This window comes from Hakea prostrata, chromosome 6 (genome assembly GCF_041222555.1).
Source record: "Hakea prostrata isolate BN-2017 chromosome 6, UWA_Hpros_2, whole genome shotgun sequence".
NCBI classification, from domain to species: domain Eukaryota; kingdom Viridiplantae; phylum Streptophyta; class Magnoliopsida; order Proteales; family Proteaceae; genus Hakea; species Hakea prostrata.
Window position 1 is genome coordinate 5,582,442 of NC_142605.1, and position 13,567 is coordinate 5,596,008.

Genomic DNA, 13,567 nt, shown 5'->3' on the forward strand with positions numbered 1-13,567 from the left:
CCGCCTAGGCGGCTGCTTAGGCGCACCTAGGTGCGCCTAGGCGGACGCTTTGATAACCATGGCTAGATCTTTCTAGTCTTCCCCTTTAGTGCTAGGATCTTCTAGATAAATGTGCTAGTCTAAGACTCTTAGCCCAATAGGAGTTCTTTTGGACCAGGCCATGTGGCCCTCATAAGTGAGGCCCATTGGGTTTATATTTGGGCAAGCTTTCAATCTGTGACATTGTGTTGGCTTGTAAAGTGTCTCAAGGATTCATGATCAGTGTGAATCACAAACTCCATAGGCCAAAGATAATTCTACCAAGTCTCTAGAGTACGAACTAGTGCGTACAATTCTTTGTCATAAGTGGGATGGTTTAGAGTTGCCCTTCTCAATTTCTCTCTAAAGTTTGCAACTAATCTTCCCTCTTGCATTAAAATACCTCCAATGCCTATACTTAAAGCATCATAGTCAATTTCAAACATTTTAGAAAAGTTAGGTAGAACAATTAATGGCATTTCCTTAATAAGTTTCGAATGCATTCTTTGTCATCCCCCCATTTGAATGAAACATTCTTCTTGGTGACTTCTGCCAAGGTTGTTGTAATGCTCCTAATGTCCTAAACAAAACATTTATAGAAACTCACCAAGCTTTGAAAACTTTTTACTTGACATACGGAAGTGGTTGTTGGCCACTCTTGGATTGTATGAATCTTTTCTTTATCTACCTGTATTCCTTGTGCACTCACAACAAAACTAAGAAAGACAAGCTTATTGGTGCAAAAGGTACATTTCTTAAGATTAGCAAATGATTTTCTTTTCTTAGTACTTCTAAAACTGATCTTAATTGCATTATATGTTCATCTTTATCAATGTTATAAATGAGCATATCATCGAAATAGACAACAATAATCAATGCACATTCTCTATGTCCTATCCTTTTTAGGAACTAAGATCACTAGCACAACACACAAGCTCATGCTTTCCCTTATGTACTCCTTTTTCAATCAATTCACTGCCTTTGTAATACTTTTCTTTCCTTGGGATTAGTTTGGTAGGCAAGTCAGTTTGGAATGGAAGCGTCAAGTAATAAATCAATTTGATGTTCAATCCCTCGAATAAGTGGAAACCATCGGTCTTGGCCACCATGATGTGTGTGCTCCTAGTGGTGTCCTTCTGATTGGTGCACATGGCCTGGCTTTTCTTGGCATCTTCAACAATGTTGAGGGGTAGTAGAATTATCTTCTCTCCTTGATACTCAAAGATGCACTTGTTCTCATGGCAAGGGATAGTGATGTCTTTGTCGTAAAGCCATGGTCTTCCTAGAATGATATCAACCATCTTTGTGGGTACTACAACACAACGTATCTCGTCAGAATAGGAGTGTAAGGTGACTAGGTGATGTATCCTGGGTTGGACGCCCCCCCCCCCCCCCCAACAAAAAAGAGGGGGGGGGGGCAAGCCCAACTAGAGTCAGGGAGGCCAAATCCATCCCAGAGGTAATGGTCAATTCCTACCCTTCAATCGAGCTATAATGAAGACCAAAGTCCAGTAGTTTAGTTTATTTTGAAAAGAGTCATAGAGTTGTAAAGCATTGTTTCCTTTTAAGAAGTTCAATTTTTTAGGAAAACCTAAATTAGGAAACTTCAATTTCCTTTTGGGTCCAGTTTGTTTGTTATTTAATTAGTATTAGTTGACTTTAGTGTGATCTCAAACCCAAGGGCTGAGATCGCATAGTAACTAGATACCTTTGTCAAAGTCCAAGTTAAGTTGTGGTGGGACCCTGGCAGTCTCGGTAACCCAATAGGAGTCAGAGTCTTTTGTTCAGGCTATAAATAGCCTTTCTAGTGTTAGTGTTTTTTTTTTTCCTTCTTTTCCTGCAATGTTTCAAGTTTCGTTCTGCAGCTCCTGTAACGGCAACCAACTTCAAGTAAGTACAATCCTTCCCCCAACCTTCCCCTAGTACTCCAGACCCAACTGTAGCCTTCCCCTCCCCTCTTCCTGTTTCTTGCAATATCAGCACCCCTCCCCCACTGTTAAACCTACTTCCCCAGCCCCCTTAGACCCCAATCCCCTTCCTCTAGAGTCGCACCAAGCCTTAGAACATCCTCTTACAGCTCCCTTCCCAAATAATCCTCTTGCCCTAAAACCAGAATTTCCTGCAACCCTTCTTCCCTGCGACAGCAAGTCCTAACCCACTTAGGATTTGCTGATCCCTAACCCCAAACCTTCCTTACTTCCCTCTCCAGAGTCGTAGTAGCCTGTAGAAGCCACTCCTAACCTCCTTTTCCCAAACCAGCCCCTCTTTTCTGAGTTTGGGAATTTCTGCACTTAATCTTCTTTGTTGAGAAGTTGCAGAAATTTCAAAATTTCTGGAAATCTGAAACTTCCCAATTTCCATCCCTTTCTTCTTAGATCAATTCGGAACTACAGAAAGCCATCAAACAGCCTTAACAGCCACAGAACCAGCAAGCCCTAGCCTCTTCCCAACCATAGCCAAAACCCTAAGTTTCAAAATTCAAATTTGAAACTTGAAATCCATCAAACTTCAGTTCTGTTTACCCATTCCAGTAGGGTTTTAGATCCCTAAATCCATCAACTGAAGTCTCCAGAGACCTCAGTTAAGTGTTGGAATTTAATTGGAAGATCTTGAAGATAACCCTTTGATGCGTCCAAAATCTGCTCAGCCCTTGGATCTCCACGTGATGTCCTGCAAAACGAAAGCGTCAGATGTGGCTCGACCGCTGGGGTCGGGAGTCCACCTCCGAAGGCTAAGTCAGTTGATGAACTTAATCACAGACGGCTTTGCTAGAAGCACAGAGCTAATGAATGAAGAAACGGGAAAGGTGATCTAGATAGCAGGACGCTGATAGTTTGGATCTATCAGTATGTATCTGAACCTGAGTCTCAGATAGTATTCTTTTTGATCGATTGATCCCTCCCTCACCTTGTATGGTAGTGAGGTTTATATAGAGTGTACCTTCGAATCTCCTTCGTTGGATGCACTCGAGCCTTCTTCGGGTAGTCATTGGATCTTATCAATAAGATCCGTTGAGCGATAGACTTCTACTAGTTTGTGCTAGTAGAGGACTCCTGAGATAACCGTTAGGTTATGCGATAGTTATCCCTTTGATGATGATTATCCGCAGCCGTCAGTTTGAGTCTGCTGTCATCAGGGTGATTACCCTAATCCATAAGTAAGATTAGGGCACGCTTGCAGCAGAATAATCTTTCTTCTTCAGCAAGCCATCTTCTGGTTCCGGTTCGCTCGGGAGCGATTCGGTTTTCTCCGTCTCGACCGGGGTCGAGGGTCGGACCAGGTATGAACCCGGTCAGACATAAACTCTCCATATCACCCTTAACCTGGGTTTACATCACGGGGACTAGACACCTAGTTGAAACATCCATCCTAGCATCATTTAGCGAAGACACCTTATACGGATGGGGATGCTTCTCTAGCTTGAGTCCTACTCTCCGTATGCAACTTTCAGAGACCGCGTTGATGCTACTACCACTGTCCACGATTGTTTATGCAATGAATTCTTATGCCTGTAGTCATGTGGAAAATTGGATTTCGTCTTCAGTTGTCTTCTTCAGTAGTTGCCACTAGGATTCTGAAGATTAAGTTGAGTTGGGCCTTTGGATCGAAGCAGTCCTCACTATGCATCCTCAAGGTCTAGTGCTGGACACTCATGGGTCTCTTCAAAATCTGGATCTGGGTCTTACTGGTGTTCATCTAGAACTGCAAATCCTCTCCTATTACGACACTCTCCAGGGAAGTGTCATCTTTCACAACAATAGAAACACTCACCAGAGTTGTTACCAAAGACGGTCCCATGGTTCTCTGTTCTGATAGGGTTTGACACCTTTGGTGCTACAGATGTTGTGGGGAGTGTCGGGTTTGGCACTTGGTGGGTCTCTTCTAAAGTCCTCACTGCTTTGCTTCTTTTGCGCCAAGAGGGACTTTACACAAAGGGCTTTGTCAAAGAGGTCTCTTAAATCTACTACATCTGTGACTCCCATTGCTAACTGAATACCCAATTTTAGTCTGAGTTTGAACCTAATCATGGTTTGAAGCTTGCTTTCTCTGGTGCTTGTTTCGGATGCTAAGGAATCGAACTGTTGTATGTAGTCAACTAGAGACATGGTACCTTGTTTGAGGGTGTGGAACTGCCCTTGGAGTCTAACATTATAGTGCTCTGGAAGGTACATTTCAGTGAGTTCTTTCTACATCTGGTTCCATGTGGTTGGTTCTTTGCCCTTGTAGTACAACTGTCTCTCATGGTGCTCCCACCAATCTGTGGCCGCTCTAACCAACTTAGTTTTGTCTTGCCACATTTTTCTATCCTCTGAAAGATCATACCAATCAAAGTAGTCGTCCAGGGCGGCTCTCTGATCATAGAAAAGTTGTGGATCTAGGAATTTTTTGAACTACTTCAACTCTAATTTGACCTTGTGGTGGTCTGCGCCTCGTCTCTGATCTTGTCCCCTATTGAAATAGGTTTCTAAGTGTTCTTCAAGTGAGGGTTGGTCTACTTGGAGGCTTCTGTAATTTCAGGAAGTTGTTGGAGACTGGAAGAAGAGTGCTTGATGAAGACATCAGTGAGCAGTTCCGAGTTTACCAGCGACGCCGATGTAGAGATCATCCCACGACAACATTTGTGTGGATGGATGATGAGTTCGGAGGTTATTGGATTGCTAGGATCCTATGGTTCAATGAGGAACACTGCTCATAAGCAATTTGTCATGTTATTTTTCTTAGTCTTAGTCGGTTGGGTAGTAGTTTACTACTGAAATATTTTTATTTCATGTTTGAGTATTTATGGGTTGGGCCTAGAGTCTATTTTGGCCCAATTTTGAATTATTTTGGGTTTGGGTTATATTTACAACTTTAGTTGGGGTTATTTTGGGAATTAAACATGTAGGGTTGTGAGGGATTAATTTTTTTTATTTAAACCTTGTATGAAATTCATTTTTGGGAATCAATGAATAAAGAAAAGAATTAGAAAAGAAGCTCACGCTGCTCTCTCTCTCTCTCTCTTGGCAGTACTAGTTCTTCCCCCTCTCTCCAGGTAAGCTCTCTTTCATCCTTTCACCCTTGTTTCCCACTAGAGAAATTCCCCTTGCTCTCCTCTACAAAGATCTACTCTCTTTTTTTTCTTGAAAAGGACCTGGAAATCTTCTTCTTCTTCCCCAAACCCCACGGTTCTTTTTTTTTTTTGGCAGAAAAAAATCTATTTTTTTCTTCTTCCCTCTTTCCCTTTTACGGCAGTTTAGTTTTCTTTTGTTAGTCTCCCTTCCCTTCTCTTTGTTTCTTTTCTTTCTCTCCCTCTCTCTTATCACCTACTCTCTTTCCTAGGATATAGCATTACTTCAAAATATTTTTTTCTTCCTTCCTAGGATTCACCACTATTTCAATTTTTTTTTCTTTCTCTTATTTATGTTCCTAAATACTTTCTAACCCCTGTTTTGTAGCTAGGATCAGCAGTTAACATTATCTCTCCCAAAATATTTCTCATTTATTCTTTGGCAGTAGTTTTGTTTAAAACAAAAACTTCCCAAGACTCCCTTTATATTGTTAATTGTTGAATTCCTTGTTAGAAATCTGATATTGATTGGGATAGCTCTATTTTCTTTAAGTTTCATAATACCCTTGCATTCAATTTAGTGTTGTGGTGCCAAGATCCCCATACCCTTGTTTCCCTATTGATTCTTGTTAGTTGTGCTTACCAGTAAGACTTATTGTGTTTATTTCTCTACTTTAGCTGTCTTACATGCATGATTAATCAGATTTCAAAGTGCTATAAATTCCTTTCTTTACTATCTGTCAAGAATAGGTATTTAATTCTAAGAGTCTAGTAACCCACTTTGTAGGTCCCCTAGTTTCTAGGGTTTCTCTTACATTAGTGCTAGAGCTTGAAGAAGGAACTGGTTTTTGAAGAAGAACTCCCAATCTTGACTCAACAGTGGCCCCCTCAACAAGGCCACGATCCTTGACTTAATCAATTTTTTTCAAATAATCAGACTTAAAGATTACAATGAAAGACTAGACTTATTTATAGCTACTAGAGACTCCAACCTAATTGGGAAACCCTTATAGTTTAGGACCTCCCTTACAATTAACCTCAACCACACAAATAAAGACATTAATTTAAACTAAACATCTAATGGAATCTCTTTGAAAATAGATTCCTCCTAAGACACTAAGACTCCAACATAAAGAATAGGAACTCTTCTTGTAAATGAGGACTTGTAAGAGTCGTTCTTAAAGTATGATTCCTAAGGACGCAAGAGCTCATCTTTAGCTTAAACTAGACTACTAACTAATCAAGACTCTTTGAAGACTTTGAAAATTAATTTCAGCATGTATGTAGGGCTGAGATGGACCAAAATACCCATCTAAGAGGGTTCTGCCAGCCCTAGGTAAGCCACTTTGGAGTGGCCTTGGAGCCCACACTCTAGGGTTTCAGCCAGGGGGTAAGCCCTTGTTTGGATCACCCACAAAGCAATCTCCACCTTTATGCAATCTTATGACAGAAATTTCTCAGCATTTTGATCTTGTTTACGAGTGGTGGTGATGATCCTGTTCTACAGATAAACAGAATCTCATTCAGTCAATGATGTTAATATTCTAGGTGGCTTAATCATGTAATTTTTTTTCTTCCCAATGTCAAAATACAATTTGTATGAGTTTATAGATATGTTATCCATGCATCTGCTACTTATAATATAATTATATAAAGATATATCAGTCCAGATGGAGTGCATGCCTTTCTGTATTTCTGTCTCAGAAAGCAATGTCCATCTTTGCATAATCTGATAATGGATGTTGTTTTGGCATTTTCTATCCTGCTTACAAGTGGTAGTGATGATCCTGTTCTACAGATACTGAGAATATCTCATTCAGTCATTGATGTTCTTGTTCTAGGTTGCTTACCCATATGTTGCCAAGCGTCTTTTGACAGATCCTAACCCTGCACTCCGCGAACGCCTCATACAGGTCAGTTACAGACTTCCAGTATTTTTTTTTTTCAGAAAGTGCTTCTGATTTTCCATTCTTATTTGTCTATTTTCTTGTGTCTATGATAGCTATCTATATACAGATCAATGTGAGGTTCAGTGAGGGAACTTACTGAGCTCACTATCTTAATTGGTTTCTTGACCATTGTTAATCGATCAATTTTGCAAAACTAGAATATTCATAGTTTGGGAAATGTCAATGTTGGCTATGTATAATCCCTCAATTTTGCAAAACTAGAATATTCATAGTTTGGGAAATGTCAATGTTGACTATGTATGTTCCAGTTTGAAATATACACGTTTCCCTGGGTTTTAAGAAAAGAACATACTAGCTTTTTTTCATTATCCTTTTAATTTTATTACTGTTTCATATTTGAAAAGCTTTATACTAATAGATAGTACTGGGTAGTTGTTGCGTGACTGCATCTTAGATGAGGATACCACTCTGACTTGTGTTATTAGTCACTGTTCATGCAAACAAATATAAGGTCTGTCATGGATAATGAGTCAGTTTTGAGAGCCTGTTCTCATTGCCTTTGCACTCAGTCCTTTCTCCTACAATGGTTGATGCCTGTCTCCCTTTTGTCTCCTTTTTGTGGAATGCAGCCCTAAAATGAAGAGGATCAACTAGGGGCCATACTTTTAGGATCTCAATTCAGAAGGTTAGGCTTTAGGGTTTCAAGATTTGGCGGCGATTTCTCTGGGTACACAAGAACATGGGTTATAGTGGTAAATGGGGATTTAACTTAGAGAGAGGGTGATGATCCCTTAAATCTGTTGCTGTCTTAATAGTTAGATTGGTGTCTATTCAACTTTGAAATTTGGTTTTGGGGGAATGGTGGGTATGAAAATAAAAAAAATAAAAAATAAAAAGGAAAATGGTCTCCAGAGCTGGGGAATTTAGAAGGTAAAAAAAAAAAAAAAAAAAGTATAAGAGGAACAAGGTGGCGCATGGGGCAGGTGGTCACACCACCATGCTATGCCATTGTACCTCACTGGTAGCAATAAATATGACTTAAGATTCAATTCATGGCTTAATTGAGCAATTACATCTATGTTTATAGACACATTGGCTGACATGGTCTCAAACTCAAACTAGGACCCAAATTAGAAACCGTCCCCAAAATAGACCCCTATGCTAAAAAGAAAAAAGTCTTAACTACAAAACTGAAATAATAAAGGAAATAGACCAAGAATAGGACTCTAACTAGACTAATGAAATAAATCCTATTTTCCTAATTTCTACCTATATTTTAGGCCCATCAAATTGGCAAATTACTAATTAATCCCATGGAAGTAAAGTCGAATACATGTCTCCCATTGTTAAAAAAACTTAACTACAAGTTCTATATTTGGGAGAATCAACTCCACTCCATCAGCATCCACAAATATTGGTTTGGCTAGGGTGACATTCTAATGCCCCTTGCAGTCAATTCACGATCCCGTTCTGTTCTCAAAAGTCATATCTTGAATTGAAATATGATCATGGGGCTTCATAATTGGAATTGGATTGTTGATCAGTTCTTCACCCACAACCTCTTGAATTTCATTGTAATCATCATTTTTGTTAGAAATCAAGCTTTAAACAACCAAAACAGTGTTTGAACTTGAGAAAAGAAAATAGAGAAGAAAAAGGAAGAAAAGAGAGAAGAGTTAACCACAAAAGAAGCCTGAGATTCTAGCTAAAGTAAAACTAGAATTGCAAGCTTCCTTTATTTATAGAATTCAAGTGCTTAGCATACAACTTAAGAGATAAGAAACTTGTCCTCTAAAAAATAAATAAAGAGTATAACTCATGGACAAAATTTTCTAGTATTCTAACTCTTAAAATCTGTTCAACATAGAAAGTAAAGAAAAAGGAAAGTTCTGAAATTAGTAACTAGCAGAAATATAAACTATGTTTTCTAGAAACTCTCAAAACTTGTGTAGCAAGATTCCTACACTAGAAATAGAAAGTAGAGTAACATATCTAAATAATGAAGCAAGCATTAAGGCATAATATTGTTCACTGGAACAATAAAACAACAAATTACTTCAACACTCCCCCTCAAGCTGGGGATACAAGTCTCCCATGCCAAGCTTGCAACAAATAGATTGGCAACTAGATCAAAATAGAGCTTTAGTGAAGAGATAAGCAAATTGGTCTATAGAGTAGCAAAGGGAGTTTCTATAAGCTTTTTTCTTGACAATGTGACAAAATGACAGTCAATTTCTATATGCTTCATCCTCTCATGTAACACTGGATTATTGGCAATGTAAATAGTTGCCTGATTGTCAGAAAACATTTTCGTAGGAGCAGAAACTGCAAACCCCATAACTTCTAATAAGGAATGAAGCCACATTAATTCAGCAGCAATGGGGGCCATGGCCCTATACTCAGCTTTATTGCTAGATCAGGCAATAGTGGATTGCTTCTTACTCCTCCAAGTCACAAGATTTCCACTAAGCAAGGCATAATAACTTGTAGTAGACTTGCGATCAATGACGGGTCCAGCCCAATCCACATCAGAAAACGCGACCAAGTCCATACTTTGATGTGGTTGATAGATGAGCCCTTTCCCGTGCACACTCTTGAGGTGTCGAAGAACTCGCATTGTTGTATCCCAATGAGCCTTCCTGGGAGATTGCATAAACTGACTTAACATACCAACATAATAAGAAATATCAGGAGTAATAGTAAGATAAATAAGTTTTCCAATAAGACTCTTGTAACGATGGACATCATCTAACAAATCACCATCATCTCCTCCTAACTTTAACTGAGGGTGCATGGGAATGTCACTAGGCTTAGAAGCAAGCATGCTAGTGTCAGTCAAAAGATCTAAAACATATTTTCTTTGTGACAAACTAACTCTGTTTACTGCGGACTACCTCAATCCCCAAGAAATAACGTAGATCACTTAAGTCTTTGGTTTGGAAACACTTTTGTAGGTGTGCCTTAACTATATGAATGGCTTCAACATTATTACCTGAAAGAATAATAAACATAAATTTCCATTATGACAACACAACCACTTTGTCGTCTAACAAAGATAGAGTGATCAGAATAACATTGTACAAATCCAAAGGACTCCATAGTCTTGCTAAATTTCTTAAACCTAGCTCATGGAGACTGTTTAAGGCCATAAATTGCTTTATGAAGTTTGCAAACATGAACGTTGTCCTCCCCTTGAGCAACATACCCTGGAGGATGCTCTATATCAACTTCTTCACGAAGATCACTATATAAAAATGCATTTTTTATGTTAAGCTAAAATAGAGGCCAGTCATAATTCCCAGCTAAAGAAATCAAAACACGAATAGAATTATGTCTAGCCATAAGAGAAAAAATTTTCAAAATAGTCCACACAGTATGTTTGAGTATAGCCCTTAGCCACCAAACGGGCCTTTAACCTTTCAACCGTACCATTAGAATGATACTTAACAGTATACACCCACTGACATCAGAACACATCTTTTCCATGAGGTAGGTCTACCAAGGACTATGTATTACGAGACTGTAATGCATCCATTTGCACATCCATAGCGGCCTTCAGGATCTTTAAGGGCCTCAGCATGATGGGTTGGAATATGAATAGCAGATAAGGAAAGTGCAAGGCAGCAAAGGTGAGGAGGTAGATGAGAAATAGATACAAAACTGGAAACAGGGTAAGCAATGTTAGAGCGTAAAGTACAAGTACTTTCCTTAAAGCAAGTGGTAAGTCATCTGAAGTCGGTGTAGGATCTTCACTAGAAGAATCCGCTGGTGGAGAGGATGAAGTGGGAACATCTGTAGAACCAGCTTCAATCTCCACTAGGGGAGAGTTGCTAGTATTTAAGGAGAGGCAATACTATCTACAATGCGCTTTGCCAACTTACGTCTCCACTGATAAACCTGTAGAGGGACACTGCCAGTGGAAGGAACCACAAAAGGAATAGAAGGAAATAAGGTGTATCATCAAGAAAAGTCGCACATACAAATTCTTTACGATGAACAAGATCATTACAACGAAAACCTTTTTAAGTATGTGCGTACCCAAGAAAAATACATTTGAAAGAATGGGGGAAGGTTTATCCAAAGGATGTGGTATATGAACAAAAAAAAATACAACCAAAAATTTTGGGTGAAACTAAGAACTGTTCTCTATTTGGAAAAACAATTGAAAAATGAGATTTTTCAGAAAGTAAAATCGTAGGCATTCGGTTAATTAAATGACCAATAGTCAAAACGGCATCACACTAGTAATTCTTGGGAACATTCATCTGAATCAGAAGAGCTTGTGCAACCTCCAAGAGGTGGCAATTTTTGTGTTCAACCACTCCATTTTATTAGGGAGTAAATGAGCAACTGGTTTGATGAATCATTCCAAAGGAATCATAAAGGGTAGATATATCCTGTTGTATATATTCTAAAGCATTATCAGGCCGAAATTTTTTTTATAGGAAGATAAATTGAGTCCAAATTTCATAAATAAAATTTTTAAATGTAGTTAAGAATTCTATTCGATAGGTGGCACGATGATGCTTTCCTAACTCACAGGCGTCACACTTTAATCTAGACATTGACTTAAGAGAAGGAAATAAAAGCTTTAATCTAACTAAAGACAGATGGCCTCAACAACAGTGTCACTGGAGAGCATCTACACCATCGTTAGAGAGAGCTGAAATAAGGGTAGCATGGTCCAGATAGTAAAGTCCACTCCTTTCACACCCACCCTCCACCAATCGTCTTCCTCATGTGAAGGTCCTAGAAAACACAAGAAGTGGGAGTAAAGGTCACGGTGCAATTTAATGTTTTAGTTAACTGACAAACAAATAATAAGTTAAACAGAAACTTTGCAACATGAAGGACATATGACAAAGTAAGAGAATTTGTAGGAGAAACACTTCCAAAGCCTAGAATATGTGTGGAAGTCCCATTAGCTATGACAACAAAATTATTAGTAGTGGATTTGGAAAAAGAGTTAAAAAGCAATGACTTACCAGTCATGTGAGAGAAGGCCCCTGAGTCAATGATCCAAAGGGTAGGAGTAGAAGTGAGAAGTGTTGTGTTACCTGTATGAGAAAGTGTTGCAGCAAAAGTATCAGTGGATGTGGAAGCGCCGGTCTCAATATTTTACAATCGGCAAAGGATTTGGCTAACATCATATCTTAGAGTTTTAGACAAGTCTTCTGAAGAAGATACAGAACCATTGTCGTTGTTTGCTACAATATCGGAAATGGCATGATTGGCAAGTTGCTTTGCCCACTCTGGCTTTCCATGTTTGGCCTAACAAGCTTTCACTAATCCCCTTTTTTACCGCAATGAATACATAACCGTGATGTCTTGTCAAAGGATTGAATCCTACGACCTCCAAAAGATCTACTAATTCCTCCACGACCACGTCCCCTTTCGCGAAAGGTAGTATAGGCTGGATTTTCTCCTTTAGAACTTTTTTCTGGAGAACTTTCGTTGAAGTCTAGAATATGCTTCACTAAGGTTGGGAACATGCTCACCAACAAGAAGATATCCTTTGACAGATTTCAGATTTCAGTTCAGGGTTCAACCCTTCAAAAAACTTGGATACAAAAAATTCATTTCGTTGTGCCTTGAGCTTTTCTTTATCTGTGGTGAGAGGTTGAAATACCTTCAACTCCTCCATCATTCCTGTAAAAGAGTTGTAATATTCCTGCAGAGACTTGTCAGCTTGCTGAAATTGTAGTTTTTCATAAATACTAAAAATCCGAGTCATATTTTTAGCTCGGGAATAGATCTCTTGCAAATCATTCAGTATTCCCTTTGCAATCTTATGGAACATAATGTTGGCTGCAATATCAGGTTCCATACTATTCCACATCCAAATTTTAGTGATAGCATCATCTTGGATATAACTAGCATAGGACTTGTCAATCTCAATAGGAGGTTCACCTTCAATAAACTTAAGCTTACCTTTCGCAAGTATGTAAACTTGAACCGCTTGTGACCAAAGCAAATAGTTAGAACTACCTTTGAGTTTGATGGGAGTAATTTGAACATTGACATGATCTCCTTGAGGTCCTTTAGATTCAACCGTACTCATGTTTGAGTGACTTGTAATTGAGGACATTAAACTGAAATAGATATCACCTGAATTAGCCTTCCAGAACTTGAAGTAGAATGTTAAAAAAACCTTTGCAAACCTTAGGTCTGAATAGAGGAAAGAGGATTTCAGGATGCATTAAAAAAAAGAAAGAAAAAAAGAAGAAAGAAAGGGGGTAATGCAGGTAGGAAGCAAATCTGGATTTAATTCAAGTTCTGGAAAGTGTAAAGGTAAGGTAATAAGTAGGAAGATGAGTTCATATAAAAAACCTGATCTAATAGTACATTAGATACAGTATTAGGTGGCTGCACACCAAGGAAAACTTGGGGGGAGAGGGAGAAAGAATACTTTAGAAGAGAATACTGAGAATAACACTGTTTTGATTCAAAAAAGCTCTAATGCCATGTTTGAAATCAAGCTTTAAACAACCAAAGCAGTGTTTGAACTTGAGAAAAGAAAAGAGAGAAGAAAAAGGAAGAAAAGAGAAGAGAGAACCACAAAAGAAGCCTATGATTCTAGCTAAAGCAAAAC

The 13,567-nt window shown here is 38.8% G+C and overlaps 1 protein-coding gene across 2 annotated transcripts in view; it reads left to right on the forward strand.

Moving 5' to 3' along the window:
- ACDO1 (Protein kinase superfamily protein) overlaps positions 1-13,567 on the forward strand; it is a 111,546-nt gene that overhangs the window by 56,231 nt on the left and 41,748 nt on the right. For both annotated transcript variants that reach the window (XM_089158472.1, XM_089158474.1), the window contains exon 11: positions 6,907-6,978. In XM_089158472.1, the coding sequence (XP_089014598.1) occupies positions 6,907-6,978 (72 nt within the window). The remainder of the gene's footprint in view (positions 1-6,906; positions 6,979-13,567) is intronic.